We start from the raw sequence: 15,501 nt of genomic DNA, 5'->3' as shown, positions 1-15,501 counted from the left end.
CAAGGCCATGGTTTTTCCAGTGGTCGTGTATGGATGTGAGAATTGGACTGTGAAGAAAGCTAAGTGCCGAAGAATTGATGCTTTTGAACTGTGGTGTTGGAGAAGACTCTTGAGAGTCCCTTGGACTGCAAGGAGATCCAACCAGTCTATTCTAAAGGAGATCAGTCCTGGGTGTTCATTGGAAGGACTGATGATGAAGCTGAAAATCCAATACTTTGGCCACCTCATGCTAAGAGTTGACTGGTTGGAAAAGAGTCTGATGCTGGGAGGGATTGGGGGCAGGAGGAGAAGGGGACGACAGAGGATGAGATGGCTGGATGGCATCACCGACTCGATGGACATGAGTTTGGGTAAACTATGGGAGTTGATGATGGACAGGGAGGCCTGGCGTGCTGCCATTCATGGGGTCTCAAAGAGTCGGACACAGCTGAGCAACTGAACTGAACTGCACCCAGGGCCAGCAACAAGTCCCAGGAAGAGTCAGTATCAGAATTTATGGGGAGTCCCTCTGGTCTCCAGTAGAGACATACCTACTGGTGTTAATGGTAGTGGCCCTCTGTGGACGAGTTCAGTTATATAGGCCCACTGCTGACGATAAATGACACTTTCCCCTGATAGATTGAGTTCCTTAAATAAGACTGCTCTACTAATATTATCTGGTGAACTTTTAAAATATGATGAACTATTTATTTGACACAGTTAATCATTTGTAGTAAGTTTCGTGAGAATGATTTGAAATGGATACATTTTTAAGAGTAGGTGAAGCAAGTCATCACCATACATAAATAAGGAATGCTTACTAGTTTTTCAGACTTCAAGTGTCATTTTAAGACTTTTGACTTCAGAGGATATTCATCTGTTTCATCAATTATTTGCAAAATTCCCTAAAACAGGGAATGAATTGTTCCTTGTATCTCTGCATGTACTTGAAATTTCAATTCCAGACATCATTAATCAAGATGTTATGTGAACAATTCAGTTAAGACTTGATTTACTGAAGTGGTCTTTTCCCCCTAAATTTAATTTTGTCGCATTCTTGGTTGCTCATATTTACATATTTGGCTCCTTTCCTAGGTAAGTGGAGGTATACTTCGAATTTTTCCAGAAGGCAAAGCCCAGTTTGCTGACATTGAACCCAAATTTGATAGACTGCTGTTTTTCTGGTCTGACCGTCGCAACCCTCATGAAGTACAACCAGCATATGCTACAAGGTAGTATTGCTTTAAAGAAAAACAATTGGGAAAGAGCATAGTAAGATAGGAGGGGCTCGATAGCACAGACGTGAACAGTTTCTGGTGAGCATCGTCCTGTCCTGCAGTCACCTTTGTCATAAGGCTTGAGTCATGACTGCTTTAATCTGAACAGTTTATAAGGGTGTTCACAGTTAGTCCCAGATGGCTGTGAGTCTCTGTGCAGCCCCTCCGTGTCTCGGGTGAGACAGGGAGGCTCAGGGTTTTTGTCTTCCCAGGCCTGTCTCCTTGGTTTGTGCACCTCTGAACTGGAATCCATTCTCGGACCTGGTGAGAGTCTTCACGTGGGGAATAAGTACTTGCTAGAGAAGGCAAAGGGCAGCTTTGTTAAAGGGGGTCCAGCAGAAGTAGGGGGGCAGAGGGATGGTTTGGAGAAATGACACAGGGTAGAAAAACACGTAATCAGAGAGTGGAAGTGTAGAGAAAGAACAGAGCAAAGAGAAGCAGAGAAAGGTGTGTGAAAAAACTTACCCTTCTGCTTTAAGAGACAGCGTCTGTTAGGCTTACACTGTTTTTTACATTTTCTGCTTTACACTCTTTTTCTATAAGGTTTCATTTTCTAAACCTATTTTTTACTGTACTCTTAAAAGTTTTTTTTTTACCATTAAAATGTGTAAACTATTAAAATGGAAGATGTTACAGACATTGTTAGCAAAATAAATATTTGTTTTACAAAAAAGATCTACTTTTTAAATACCTGTTTTTCATTATAGAAGGGATTTGGGACACTGTGATAGTGAATTAGTGGCACACAGTGGCTTAGGTCTGGTGAGACCCTTAGAAACACGCGGAGAAGAGCTGGCTCTTGACAGTGATTGACGTATCATTCATGAGGTTCAGACCGTGAAGGCTTTGTCACCTGTCCCTCCTTCCTTTTTTCCGAGCCGTGTTTTCTCAGCCCTTATGCATCTTAGTGAGTTAGCAGGCTGAGCGGTGTGACTTGAGGCCGTAAGAACTTCTGGGTGGAACCCAGGGATCCCATCATTTCACAGACTCTGTCCTGAATCCTGTCTCTCCTCCCATCACCCCAGTGCCCATCTCAGCCCCGACTGCTTCTTAAAAATCATTTCTGAACTTGAAACTGCTTCATTGACCTTCCTTTGTGTTGAGTCTTGAATGTGATGTGGTGTATCTTTTCTCAGTGGAGATAGAATGAACATTTTAAGTAATGAATAGATGCCATGCAATTATGGGTTGCTCCAGGTGTTTGGAGGAGGGAGAAAGTGGTCTTACATTGGAATCGATTGGTCTAGTGAAGCCGCTGGGCCTGGAGTGAGGAGAAGCAAGGAGTAGACAAGGAGTAGTGTTGGCAAGGCTGGGAGGAAAGGGCAAGGCTGTGGAGTCAGACCAGAGGCAGATATGTGGAGGAGGAATCTAAACGGGATGAAGCGGGGGAAGCAGAGTGATGTGTTGTGGTTTACAGCTGTCTTCTGGGAAGGCCTTGGACAGTGCAGGGACCTGATCCAGATGGCTGAACTCTGGTTACTAAGGAACTAAGAGTTTGGGGCGGGTGCAAAAGACAGAGGAAAATATTTGTGCACCTTCCCTATTGCCCTGGCCACCTGTGTGATAGGATAGGGGCTGGAGCTCTGGAGCCAGGAGGCCACACCTTGACCTCAGCTCTGTCCCTTCCCAGCCTCCCTGACTGTCCAGACTCCCGGGCTCTGCCTCTGCTCTGCCTTTGACTCTTGACTGCAGACAGTTTGCTGGTTCATTTGATCGGTGTTGCTTTCCCCCAGTGAACACTGGCTGGAATCTGCAGGACACTTTACTGATTGCTGCATTCTTCTAAGGAACTGATCCTTTCTAACGTGCTTTCACTCCCTGTGCTCTTTGCAGATTTGCTGCATTTTTAGTACCAAAAGGTGTAACTCAGTGCTTTGTGGTCTTTAATAAATGAGAGTCTTCATTCATTTGTGAAATGAGGTGTTCGAAATGATTGAAATTTTCAGAAAAATGAAACAAGACATAGTATAGTTGTTTTGATTAAAATCCTAAAAAATTATTTGCATGATTGAACTTTCTTGATGACTCCAGGTTGTAAAATTATAAACGCCTGTCATGATTCTTTGTTGTTAGGAGTGTAGTGACATCCTCAGATGTGGCTGAGAATGCCCACCCTCCCCTGCTCTGCAGGCCCCTGATCTGGCGTCCTCCTCTGTTTCTCTTTTCTTTTGGAAGGCTATTGATAATATACTGTTTCTGTAACAGCCACTCTTTCCTTCTTGGTGTCTGTTTTTAATCTGCTACAGGCTTGCAAAATAGAAAATCAAATAGGTTATGTAGGTATTAAGGAAATCGTAAAAAGTCACAAACTCTGCAGTGTTAATTTGAGCTGCTCCTGGCTGTGTTATGCTCAAGTGGGTTGTTCCTGTGCCCACATATCACCTGATGTCATTCCAAGTTAGGTGTTGTTTTGCCATGATGAGTTTTACTAGATCTGTGCAACAGCATTCCCTTTGTTTCTCCCAGTGTGATCATTCTCACCCTGTTCTGAATTTTCTTTTAGGTACGCAATAACTGTTTGGTATTTTGATGCAGATGAGAGAGCGCGAGCTAAAGTAAAATATCTCACAGGTAAACATTCGGGGCCTGGGTACACTAGAAGGAAGAGACTCCACGAGCCAGAAGGCTTGCTCCTTGTTTTTGTCAGATTCTTAATTCCCCTATTTAGAAGAGGGCTGCTCCTAAGTCACCTTCATTGTTACCTTTAACCATCAAAATTGCCCAAAGGTAAGGCAAGTTTGGAGAAGGAAATGGCAACCCACTCCAGTGTTCTTGCCTGGAGAATCCCAGGAACGGGGGAGCCTGGTGGGCTGCCGTCTGTGGGGTCGCACAGAGTCGGACACGACTGAAGTGACTTAGCAGCAGCAAGGCAAGTTTGAGACAAAGCAATCTGGGGAAATGGTTCGAACGAGCTGAGTTTTCTGTGACTATCCTTTTCAGTCACAGGCTGTCTTCTCATTCTCCTCATGGAAGAAAGGTAATATCCTTTCCTCTTTAGATGCACATGCTCTGGAGAATAATCCAGGTCTCCCGTGTTAAATGTGGATATGAAGAAAATTAACGGAAAGGAGATGAATTGAGATGCTGAAATTAGTAAATCTGGCAGGCATGCAGAGTCCGTATCTGCAAGTGGTGTCCAGTCAACCCCACTTGTGGATGCCCCCTGGAGTACTTGGGCCTGAGGTTTCCAGCAGATGGACTGCTGACCTGTCTTTTGTTTAACCCCACTTGTATCTCACAAATCTGCTCCAGTTCACATACTGATTTGACTGCCTGTACTGTCACCAGCCATGGATAATCCCACATCAGCCTTCTATAAAACTATAAAAATTGAATATTTATGAGTGTCTGTTTATTTTCAAAGTCACTGTTTGTGACAGAAGCCTAGTAGTGTGCTTTCAGTGAGGCTGAACACACTGCTATTAATATTTTATAGTAATTCAGTTTGTTTTTAAAAAAAAAAAAGAGACAAAAATCATTATCCCTGTGTAGAGAGTGGTTTTTCCCTTTGAAGGTTTACTAGTTCAGAGTCCCTGCATTTACTGTAATCAACCCTGAGGGTAACTTTTGGGAATCTGAGTGTGATCACTCTCAGATGATGTTTGTTTGCAAGTTGAAATGCTGTGCACACTGTTAGGAGCTCAGTGGGATGCAGGAACAGAAGCTCTCTGATAATGAATGAATGAATGATTTTTTTTTTTTTTTTTTTTTACTTTGCAGGTGAAAAAGGTGTGAGGGTTGAACTCAATAAACCTTCTGATTCGATCAGTAAAGACGTCTTATAGAGCAATACCCCACTTCACCTACAATAATTATTGACGCTATTTGTTAACCTGTGAACACAAATAAATGGGATAAAGAAAAATAGACAACCGGTTGGCAGTTTAAGGAAACAGAAACAACTTTTTTGTGTTGCATCAAAACAAAGATTTTGACTGTGTGGCTTTGTACTGCGTGATTGACTCCAAACCTGTGATGGGAGGAATACAAGTTATCAGCTGAAAGTGGTTTTACATCTGGACATGAAATAAGTGCCCTAGGTAGAACTTTTTCATTCTTATATTTTGCCAGATCTGTCATCTAGCTGAGTTCATCTCTCCCTTTTTTATATAGTCAAGTTTGAATTTGAAATAATTTTTGTATAATCAGGTACAATTTATCAAAACCGAATTGAGAAAAAATTACAGTATTATTTCCCAAAATTGCATCAATCTATTTTTGTAAACCTCTTCGTACTATTAAATTTTGCCCTGAAAAGCCTCTTATTATGATTGTTGCCAGTGACTAATGATTAATTTTGTTTTTACTTAAGAAAAGGAGCACTTTAATCACCAACTGAAAAATCAGATTGTTTTGTAGTCCTTACACTAATTTGAACTCTTAAAAGACTGCTGCTGTTGTTTTTTTTGACATTGTTAATAGTGAAGCATAACAGTAAAACCGTCACTGTTTACCGTTTACTACCAGTAACTTTTAGTTCATGTTTTATAAGAAAAATACACAGTAAAAAGGTTTTATCTTTTAAGTTACATTAAAAGCAGAAACTACAGTGACTGGCACTAAATGAACTTGAGGTTATCCTCCTCAGCATCAAGTTCCCAAGATAAAGGGCTTTCTTCTGCTTTCAGGTACATCCTGTAGATGTAGAACATACTGTCCCTTTCCTAGGCTTTTCCTTTTGCTTCCCGTCAGGTTGATTGTACTTTGAGTTTTGCTGTTTTCTTCCTACTTCTGCGCCCATCTGGCCAGCATATCAGAACCTCATTCCTGTTGGGTAGCGTCAGGGGGAGACTGTGCCTCCAGACCGAACGAACGGTGTTGTTACAGACTTAGGATCAGTGACTCCTCAGGCCACTGCTGCTGCACTCCCCAGAGGCGGTGCTCTCTGTCAGTACTGAAAGATGGATGTTCAGCTTAAAAATCAAAGCACGAAGCAAAGAACCAGATACTTCTATGAGTCTTCTGTTTTACTTTTCAGAGAAAAGAGGGAATCCTACAAAATCATGTAAGTCCTCCCAGACTTGAGTTACGTAACACCTGAATTAGGACAGATGTCTTAGACTTCAGTTTCCTAGGCTGTTTAGCAAAGCCCCAAAGATGGTATCTGTATTTTGCATGAATTATGGGTGTAAGACCTTGCCCACTTCAGTTTTCTATCTCTGTCCTTGATCTTCTTTGCCAAAATAATGTGAGTGTACAGAAATATTTCTGTATATTTCAACCTATGACAGTTTTAGCATTTGTATAGTTTGTATTCAATTAGAGACCTTTTCTATGGAAAGCTCAGTAATTTTTATTAAAAGATTGCTACTGTTCATGTAAAACATGAATAAAAGTTGTTTAGTGAACTGGCAGCATGGATTTAGGGTGAGATTAAATATTCAGTATTGTGATCTCACTTCGGAGAACTTGCAGGAGACAGTTGTAGTTGATTGTTGGTTTTCCTCACCCACTGCAGTTTTGTTCCACTTCCTTTCCTAGTCCCAGATAATATTAGTACAATGCAACATCTCAACAGTAAGTGCCTCTGCCCCTGCTCTCCCCTCCCGCCCCAGCCTGGTCTGCAGTGCAGTGCACTGCCTTAGGCCACAACTCAGAAGCGCTGTTATTTTTAGGTTGAGTAGAAATTGTATGATGTTGGTGGAGGTTCGTTTGTCGAGGTGTATAGCAACAGCCTTTTAATCTGGGAGCCCCTGTATCATTCAGACATGTATCTCTGAAGTTGTGCAAAGTGTCAGATTCTACTGTCTATGGGTTGTGCTTTCCTGTACAGGTTTTAAATTTTGTTGTGGGTTTTTTTTTTGAAAAGTTTATCATTTCTTGGAGATTGTTGTGAAGGATGGAGAAATCAGGATAGCCATTTCTTTAATATCCATTTAAAATCTGTTCTTTTCATGTTAGTGGGACTGTTAACTTGTCACCAGGCAGGACTCTATATGAAACAAAAAACTATTTGTGGCCTATATGTGTTTAATCCTGGTAAAAGATAAAGCTTCTAATGCTGTTTTTATTCAACATATTAACCAGCTGTAAAACACAGACCTTTATCAACAGCAGGCAAAGAATTTCAGGATTTACATACAGATAGACTATAAAGTCATGTAATTTGAAAAGCAGTGTTTCATTATGAAAAAGCTCTCAAAATGCTTGTAAAGCTAATCTAATTAAACAGATGTATAAATGTTCTTGAAAAAAATATGCTTATTTCCATCTGTCTCTTGTTGTTTTTTGATCCTTTATCATACACTGACTTTCTTAGTGGACTCCTCCATCAGATAATGTGCTTTCCTCTCACTCATCTCTGGCTTAGTCCAGAGCATTTGGTACTACTTTTTATAAATGATGACAAGGGGGAAAGAACAGCAGACCTGGAGTGTGACAATTCGAGCAACACTTCTAGCAATCCTGGAGTAGCTGGGCTGTCTGTGGGATCCGTGAGCTCTGCATTTGTATTCTCAACATTTAGGTTCTTGCCCTTTTAATAGGGTTTTTTAAATGACTCTAACACTCACACTGTCGAGCCTATCTGTGTTGCCCCTCTGCTGCATAAGCGAAGGGCCATGAGGTTTCTCTCTGACCGTCACAGGGATCCCGTGTGTATGTAGGCAGAGAAGTATAATCAGTGTTCATGACCATGAACTAAAGAGCTCTTTACAACATGAGGTCAATATACATATTCATTTACCTCTGATTTAAAATATTTTTTGGTGTGGTGTTTTTGTTATATTTCAACCTATCTCAGGGCTTCCCTCATTGCACAGTTGGTAAAGAATCCGCCTGCAACGCAGGAGACCCTGGTTCAATTCCTGGGAAGGGAAAGGCTACCCTCTCCAGTATTCTGTCCTTAAGAAGTCCATGGGGTCACAAAGAGTCCGACACAACTGAGCGACTTTGACTTAGGGCGTTTGTAAAATCCTACTGAAATATAGCTGAATGGATTAAAGGGGAGGGCGAGTGTGAGTTAGGGATGAAAACTGATTATTTTTGGTGTTGTGGCAAAAAGAGCACAGACAGGATTGACAGATCTGTTTAGTTCTGATGCAACCACTGAATTGTGTGACCTTCAGAGCCTTTTTCATCTGAAAATAAGCACAGTGGCTCCAATCTTACAGAAAGAGTTGTGCGTGACCCAAGTGAAACACAGAGTATTGCCAAGATGCAGCGGGTCTGAGAACGTGAGCTCTAGGTTGTGGATGGCAATTATATGTATTTATGCCATATATTTAATAATTGTACCTGGGTTTTTAGAAGTACCCAGTCTCCACTGCTTCAGGAATGTACTCTTAGGCATCTTAATGTCAAGAATGCAGTCCCCAGATTCTGCTGTTGATTTTAAGGCAGAGTGTTTTCATGATCAGTTCAGTTCAGTCACTCAGTCATGTCAGACTCTTTGTGACCCCATGAAGCACAGCATGCCAGGCCTCCCTGTCCATCACCAACTTCCGGAGTTCACTCAAACTCATGTTCATTGAGTCGGTGATGCCATCTAACCATCTCATCCTCTGTCGTCCCCTTCTCCTGCCTTCGATCTTTCCCAGCATCAGGGTCTTTTCAGATGAGTCAGCTCTTCGCAACAGGTGGCCAAAGTATTGGTGTTTCAGCTTCAGCATCAGTCCTTCCAATGAACACCCAGGACTGATCTCCTTTAGGATGGACTGGTTGGATCTCCTTGCAGTCCAAGGGACTCTCAAGAGTCTTCTTCAACACCAGAGTTCAAAAGCATCAATTCTTCGGCGCTCAGCTTTCTTTATAGTCCAACTCTCACATCCATACATGACCACTGGGAAAACCATAGCCTTGACTAAAACTGACCTTTATTGACAAAGTAATGTCTCTGCGTTTTAGTATGCTATCTAGGTTGGTCATAACATTCCTTCCAAGGTGTAAGCGTCTTTTAATTTCATGGCTGCAATCACCATCTGCAGTGATTTTGGAGCCCCTCAAAATAAAGTCAGCCATTGCTTCCACTGTTTACCCATCTGTTTGCCATGAAATGATGGGACCGGATGCCATGATCTTCGTTTTCTCAATGTTGAGGTTTAAGCCAACTTTTTCCACTCTCCTCTTTCACTTTCATCAAGAGGCTTTTTAGTTCTTCACTTTCTGCCATAAGTGTGCTGTCATCTGCACATCTGAGGTTATTGATATTTCTCCCAGCAATCTTGATTCCAGCTTGTGCTTCCTCCAGCCTAGCATTTCTCATGATGTACTCTGCATATAAGTTAAATAAGCAGGGTGACAAGATACAGCCTTGACATACTCCTATTCCTATTTGGAACCAATCTGTTGTTCCATGTCCAGTTCTAACTGTTGCTTCCTGACCTGCATACAGATTTCTCAAGAGGCAGGTCACGTGGTCTGTTATTCCCGTCTTTTTCAGAATTTTACACAGTTTGTTGTGACCCACATAGTCAAAGGATTTGGCATGGTCAATGAAGCAGAAATAGATGTTTTTCTGGAACTCTCTTGCTTCTTCATGATCACCAGAAAGTAAATTTCACCTGGAACATGGCAGTGCTCAAGGACACACCATTGGACCAATGATATGTATAAAGGGCCTGGCCTCATGAGCTGGGAAGAGTTTTAAAAGTAGAAAACACTTAAATATAAACCAGGTCATAAGACATGGAGGGCCTGAACAGCTGCAGGCAGCTTCTTATCAAATGGATCATTTCTGAGCTCTGAACAGGTGTTATAGAGGTTATTGGATAAGGAGTTACTGTATGAGGTCTATATTTATTGAGATTAGGCCTTTTTCTGCCAAAATTGTTTTATTTCTATGGTTTTCTATAAAATAGCATTACAGTTTTTTTAAAGTCAAAGTTACAGTGCACTTGTAGGTAAGTCAACTTGTTTTATGTGAGGCTTGGTAAGAAAAATAGCCCCTTGTGTTCTTCCCCTGAAAAAATATTTTAACTCTTTTAAGTGATTTTTTGGGTATGTGCCCAATTACTGTGCTTAGTCACTCAGTGGTGTCTGACTCTTGTGACCCCATGGACTGTAGCCTGCCAGGCTCCTCTGTCCATGGGATTTTTCAGGCAAGAATACTGGAGTGGGTTGCCATTGCCTTCTCCAGTTGTGCCCAATTAGTTCTAAATAATACAGTTGCATTGCCACGTTCTAGATTGCTCATTATCCGAACTTCCGTACGTGGGAGGTAAGAATACAGGTGTCTCCTCAGCCCTCCTCCTCTGCCTCTACCATGTTCCCCTGACCTCCTTACATGACCATCTTGTAACTGTAGATCACATGAGTAGTTAAAGACTGTTTGGGACATCCCCGATGGTCCTTCCCTGGTGGTGTGGTGATTAAGACTCTGCGCTTCCACTGCAGGGGGGAAGAGTTCCACTCCTGGTCTAGGAACTACCCCACATGCCATGTGACACAGGAAGAAAACAAAGGAAAAAGGCTGTGCTATTCAAAGGCGAGGTGTAGAAGAAATCATCATGACTTACAGTTTACTTTTTCTTGATGTCTTGCTTGATCTTCCGTTTCAAACCCCCAAGGCCTCCAACCTGCAGGAACCTAGTGTGCTTGTGCTGTCTGCCTGGAGCACAGCTGTCTCCCCGACCGCCTTCCACGTTGTTGTGGAGATCCTGTCGCTCCTTTCTGTAGGGTCTTCTCTTCCTGGGTCCTGCGTCTTCTACTCTTGGCTTACTTCCAAAATCTGGTGTAGTGTGTCCTTCAGTACTTTCTGTGAAAGAGTACCTGGGAGGTAAATTTTGTTGTTTTTTTTTTTAACTCTCACATTTAATTGGTAATTTGCCTGAGTTTAGAAATCTAGCTCGGAAATAATTATCCTTCAGAATTTTGAAGGCATTGCCTAGGTTCTAAGTTGCAGTGTGGATGCTGAGAAATCTGAAGCCATTCCTATTTCTGACTCTTTACACGTAGTCTGCTTTTCATACGTGGACACTCACAGAATAATTTCCTGTCCCCAGGGCTGTGACAGCGTGCCTATTCTCAGCCACTATGAGAGGCATGCAGACTGTAAACTCATGCCCTACATTTGCGGACATTTTCTTAAATTATTTCACCCCTCCATCTTCTCTGCTCTTTCTGAACTCCTATGGAACTCACACAGGGAAGCCTGGTGTGCTGCAGTTGATGGGGTCGTGAAGAGTCGGACACGACTGAGCAGCTGAACTGAATGGGCGTCCAAGCAGTCCACCTCAGCTGTGAGCCTGTCACTGTTGGCTACCACTGCATGCCCTTGTCCTTTGCTTTGAAGTTATCTCATTGCCAGTTCTCCAAGGCTTTCACATGTGCTGTCACATTTTTTTAATTTTCAAGAGCTCTCTTTTTTGTTCTGTAAATTTTTTAAAATATATGAAAACCTGTTCCATTTCGTAGATATAATATTTAACATTTTTTAAATTTTTGTTTTAATTTTTTGTCAGGTTAGAAGTTTTCCTCCCAGGCTGACCATTCTTGCTTGTGTGTTCATATTTAAGGGGAAGTACTTTAGCTTCTGGCTTTCCAAGGAATCTTAGTTGCTGCCTAAATCTGAATCTCTTTCATTATCTTCCCAACAAAGTCACCCATAACCTGTATCTATAGCATAACTGTGAGACACAGAAGGAAGTTCCACTTATGTGCAAACAGAGAGATAAGCATCTGAAACTAGAGCCAGCACCAGAATTCCTGTGAAGGCCAAGAGTCAGGTGGAAACTATATGTTAAGACATAGGGCAGTGGGGGCCTAGTGGTAGCAGTGTCCAGGGAAAAAACAGGGACCCCACCGCAAGTGTTGGAAATAGTGATATATCACACCAGTGCTGGCCACTGGGGCATCAAGGGGAGGCTTGAAAGTTCATGAGATTGAAGGAGGCTGCTTGAGAAAGGCACCATGTCAGAGAGGGGGAGATGTCTCCTGGAGGCTTGATGGTAAAATGGAAGAAGGAGGGAAGCAAGGGTCTTAGAAAAATAAAATTGTAGAATCAAATGAGATTGCAAATCCCTCCCATCTCACAAATATGTCCGCTCTGAGAAATACTGTTTTTCACTGTTCCAACAGAAGAAAACACTCTTGATTCAGAAGCGTCTCGTCTTTGCCTATATCAAACCAACTGTTTTTGCAAGTCAAGGAAAATAATACCTTTCAAAATGAGCAGAATAGGGAGGAAAAATAGCTAAAAACATAGTATCTATAAGGAAAAAAAATGAGAATTAGAGCTGATGAAAATTCTTTCCTCAACCACAAGGCAACTACAGAATGTTCAGTGTGAATGAAATATCTTTAAAAACAGGACTTTTCAGGAATAAAAATTAAAACCTGAAATTTGAAATTCAAAGTCTCAGAACAAAAATGGACCAAAAGAAAAAAATCCCTCAGGAAGCTGTGAAACAAGAATTGATGTAACTCCAGCAAAGAAACTGAAGATGACAAAATTATCTGAAATTAAGATTAAATTGTAAGATACCCCAGGGAAAATAAACTGAATATATAATCATGGTCATTGGGAAAAAAATAAAAAGTGGGAAAGCAGACCATAGTGCAATATAAAATAGTCACAAAGGGTTAGAAAGCAGAAGGGGACACACGGTAAACATATGTGTTGTTAGTCGCTAAGTCATGTCCAACTGTTTTGTGACCCCATGGACTGTAACCCTCCAGTCCCCCCATCCGTGGGATTCTTCAAGCCAGAATACTGGAGTAGGTTGCCATTTCCTTCTACAGGGCTTCCCAACCCAGTGATCAAACCCCTATCTCCTGCTTGGCAGGCTGATTTTTGAGCACTGAGCCACCTGGGAAGCCCCTGTGTTGCAGTATGCTTACATGAAGTAGAAACTAGAAAGAACAGTTTACAAATAACAACATGGGTGACTCACAGACATGATAAGAAGCTAGACTCCATCCTCCCATCAGGGATCCTGTGAAAGTGAAAGTTGCTCAGTCGTGTTCAACTCTTTGCGACCCCATGGACTATACAGTCCATGGAATTCTCCAGGCCAGAATACTGGAGTGGGTAGCCTTTCCCTTTTCCAGGGGTCGAACCCAGGTCTTCCACATTGCAGGTGGATTCTTTACCAGCTGAGCCACAAAGGAAGTATTTCAATATCTTAAGAATGCAACTGAAAAAGTGTCTGGGTGTATCTTACTGATTTATTTTAAATGTATACAAACACATGTGAGGAATCTTGTTAAAAAGGAAATCCAGTTTCCTTTCATGTGTAGTTTGCAAGGAATGCTTATAACCTGGAATGATTTGGGTCTCAAGAATACGTCTTGAAAATACACACATTTTGATTCTTTGGAGAAGTATGGAGAAGAATTAGTGTTACATTAAGATGCTTTTGCAATATCAGGTAACAGTGAAAGTTGAGAAGTGCCTAGCCATTTGATGCACTTAACACAGAGAATTTAACAGACTCCTCTCTGTTCTACTAGACCTCTGATACAGGGGCAAAGGACATTACATCCTAGGAAGCTTTCAGGCTAATCAAGATGATAGCAGAATGATAAGTACTAGACATTCAAAGGAAGAGTACTATGATTTTGAAAACAGTAGAAAATATAGGTCCCACCTTGTCTGGAAGACTTCCTGTTGGGGGTTACCGTGTTCTGCCATATCTGGGTCCTGGTTTCTTGCAGAAGACTGTACGTTAGTGTTCAGAATAAAAGGTGAAATAGAAACAAGTTTAGGAAGATTAAGGTAGATCAGTAGATCTACCTTAGATAGACCTGTAGATCAGTCCTTGTTTGTTTGAACAAGCACATACTCTTGACCATACTGTGTCCCCTCTCCCAGGACTTGAGATCATAACCTGTCTTTTCCCTTAATGTGTCAGAACCAGTCATTATTATTCCCGTTGTTGAAGTTTCTCTCTCTTTGGCTTTGCTTTGCCTTCAGTTTTTCGGAGAAATTTACTAAGGTGGTTCAGACGGTAAAGAATCTGCCTGCAATGCGAGAGATCTGGGTTCAATCCCTGAGTCGGGAAGATCCCCTGGAGGAGGGCATGGCAACCCATTCTAGTATTCTTGCCTGGAGAACCCCCATGGGCAGAGGAACCTGGCCAACTACCGCCGTGCGGTCCCAGTCGGACATCACTGAACAACTAACCACAAGATCGCCATCTGGTGTTCAGTAAGCAAGAGGGTAAATCTTTTGGTAGGTTTAGCATCAGAACTGAAGAAAGCAAACTGCAGCTTGTTTCTGTATTACAGTCTACAGCATTGTAAACTTTGATAATGAGATGATTGCTGAATCACTAAAGATCTAGTCTTTAACTGTTCATATCAAAAGATACGAGATGACGTGTATGTAATTATATAACTTTCTAACAGTGGCATGTTAGAAGTAAAAAGCCAGAGAAAAAGCCAGAGCTAATCACCACATGGCATCCTTTACCATTTCAGTTCCCTAGAGAATTAAATCTCCCTGGTGTCTCAGATGGTAAAGCGTCCGCCTGCAATGTGGGAGACCTGGGTTCGATCCCTTGGTCAGGAAGATCCCCTGGATAAGGAAATGGCAACCCACTCCAGTACCCTTGCCTGGAAAATCCCATGGACAGAGGAGCCTGGTAGGTTATAGTCCATGGAGTCGCGGAGTCTGGACACGACTGGGTGACTTCACTTTCAGAGAATTTAATCTGTAATAATAATTGTCTAATAGGAATCAAAATTGCTGGGAGAAATATCAATAACCTCAGATATGCAGATGACACCATCCTTATGGCAGAAAGTGAAGAGGAACTAAAAAGCCTCTTGATGAAAGTGAAAGAGGAGAGTGAAAAGGTTGGCTTGAAGCTCAACATTCAGAAAACAAAGATCATGGCATCTGGTCCCATCACTTCATGGGAAATGGATGGGGTAACAGTGGAAAGAAACAGTGTCAGACTTTATTTTGGGGGGCTCCAAAATCACTGCAGATGCTGATTGCAGCCATGAAATTAAAAGACCCTTACTCCTTGGAAGGAAAGTTATGACCAACCTAGATAGCATATTAAAAAGCAGAGACATTACTTTGCCAACAAAGGTCTGTCTAGTCAAGGCTATGGTTTTTCCCATGGTCATGTATGGATGTGAGTTGGACTGTGAAGAAAGCTGGTCGCCCAAGAATTGATGCTTTTGAACTGTGGTGTTGGGAGAAGACTCTTGAGAGTCCCTTGGACTGCAAGGAGATCCAACCAGTCCATTCTAAAGGAGATCAATCCTGGGTGTTCATTGGAAGGACTGATGCTAAAGCTGAAACTCCAATACTTTGGCCACCTCATGCGACGAGCTGACTCACTGGAAAAGAGTC

At 41.9% G+C, this 15,501-nt stretch overlaps 1 protein-coding gene across 3 annotated transcripts in view; it reads left to right on the top strand.

The window, feature by feature from the left end:
• Positions 1–7,452, top strand: part of EGLN1 (egl-9 family hypoxia inducible factor 1) — a 60,693-nt gene extending 53,241 nt beyond the window's left edge. The window contains exons 3-5 of one of the 3 annotated variants that reach the window (XM_055425815.2): positions 1,075–1,211; positions 3,760–3,827; positions 4,977–7,452. In XM_055425815.2, the coding sequence (XP_055281790.1) occupies positions 1,075–1,211; positions 3,760–3,827; positions 4,977–5,041 (270 nt within the window). In that variant the 3' untranslated portion in view covers positions 5,042–7,452. The other 2 variants (XM_055425817.2, XM_088841834.1) reach the window with 2 other exon arrangements.
• Positions 7,453–15,501: the final 8,049 nt, after the last annotated feature.

Source organism: Moschus berezovskii, chromosome 12, assembly GCF_049115385.1.
Source record: "Moschus berezovskii isolate FMDL1 chromosome 12, NW_MosBer_1.0, whole genome shotgun sequence".
NCBI classification, from domain to species: domain Eukaryota; kingdom Metazoa; phylum Chordata; class Mammalia; order Artiodactyla; family Moschidae; genus Moschus; species Moschus berezovskii.
The sequence above is the reverse complement of the archived record's forward strand: the minus strand, read 5'-3'. Positions and strand labels throughout refer to the sequence as shown.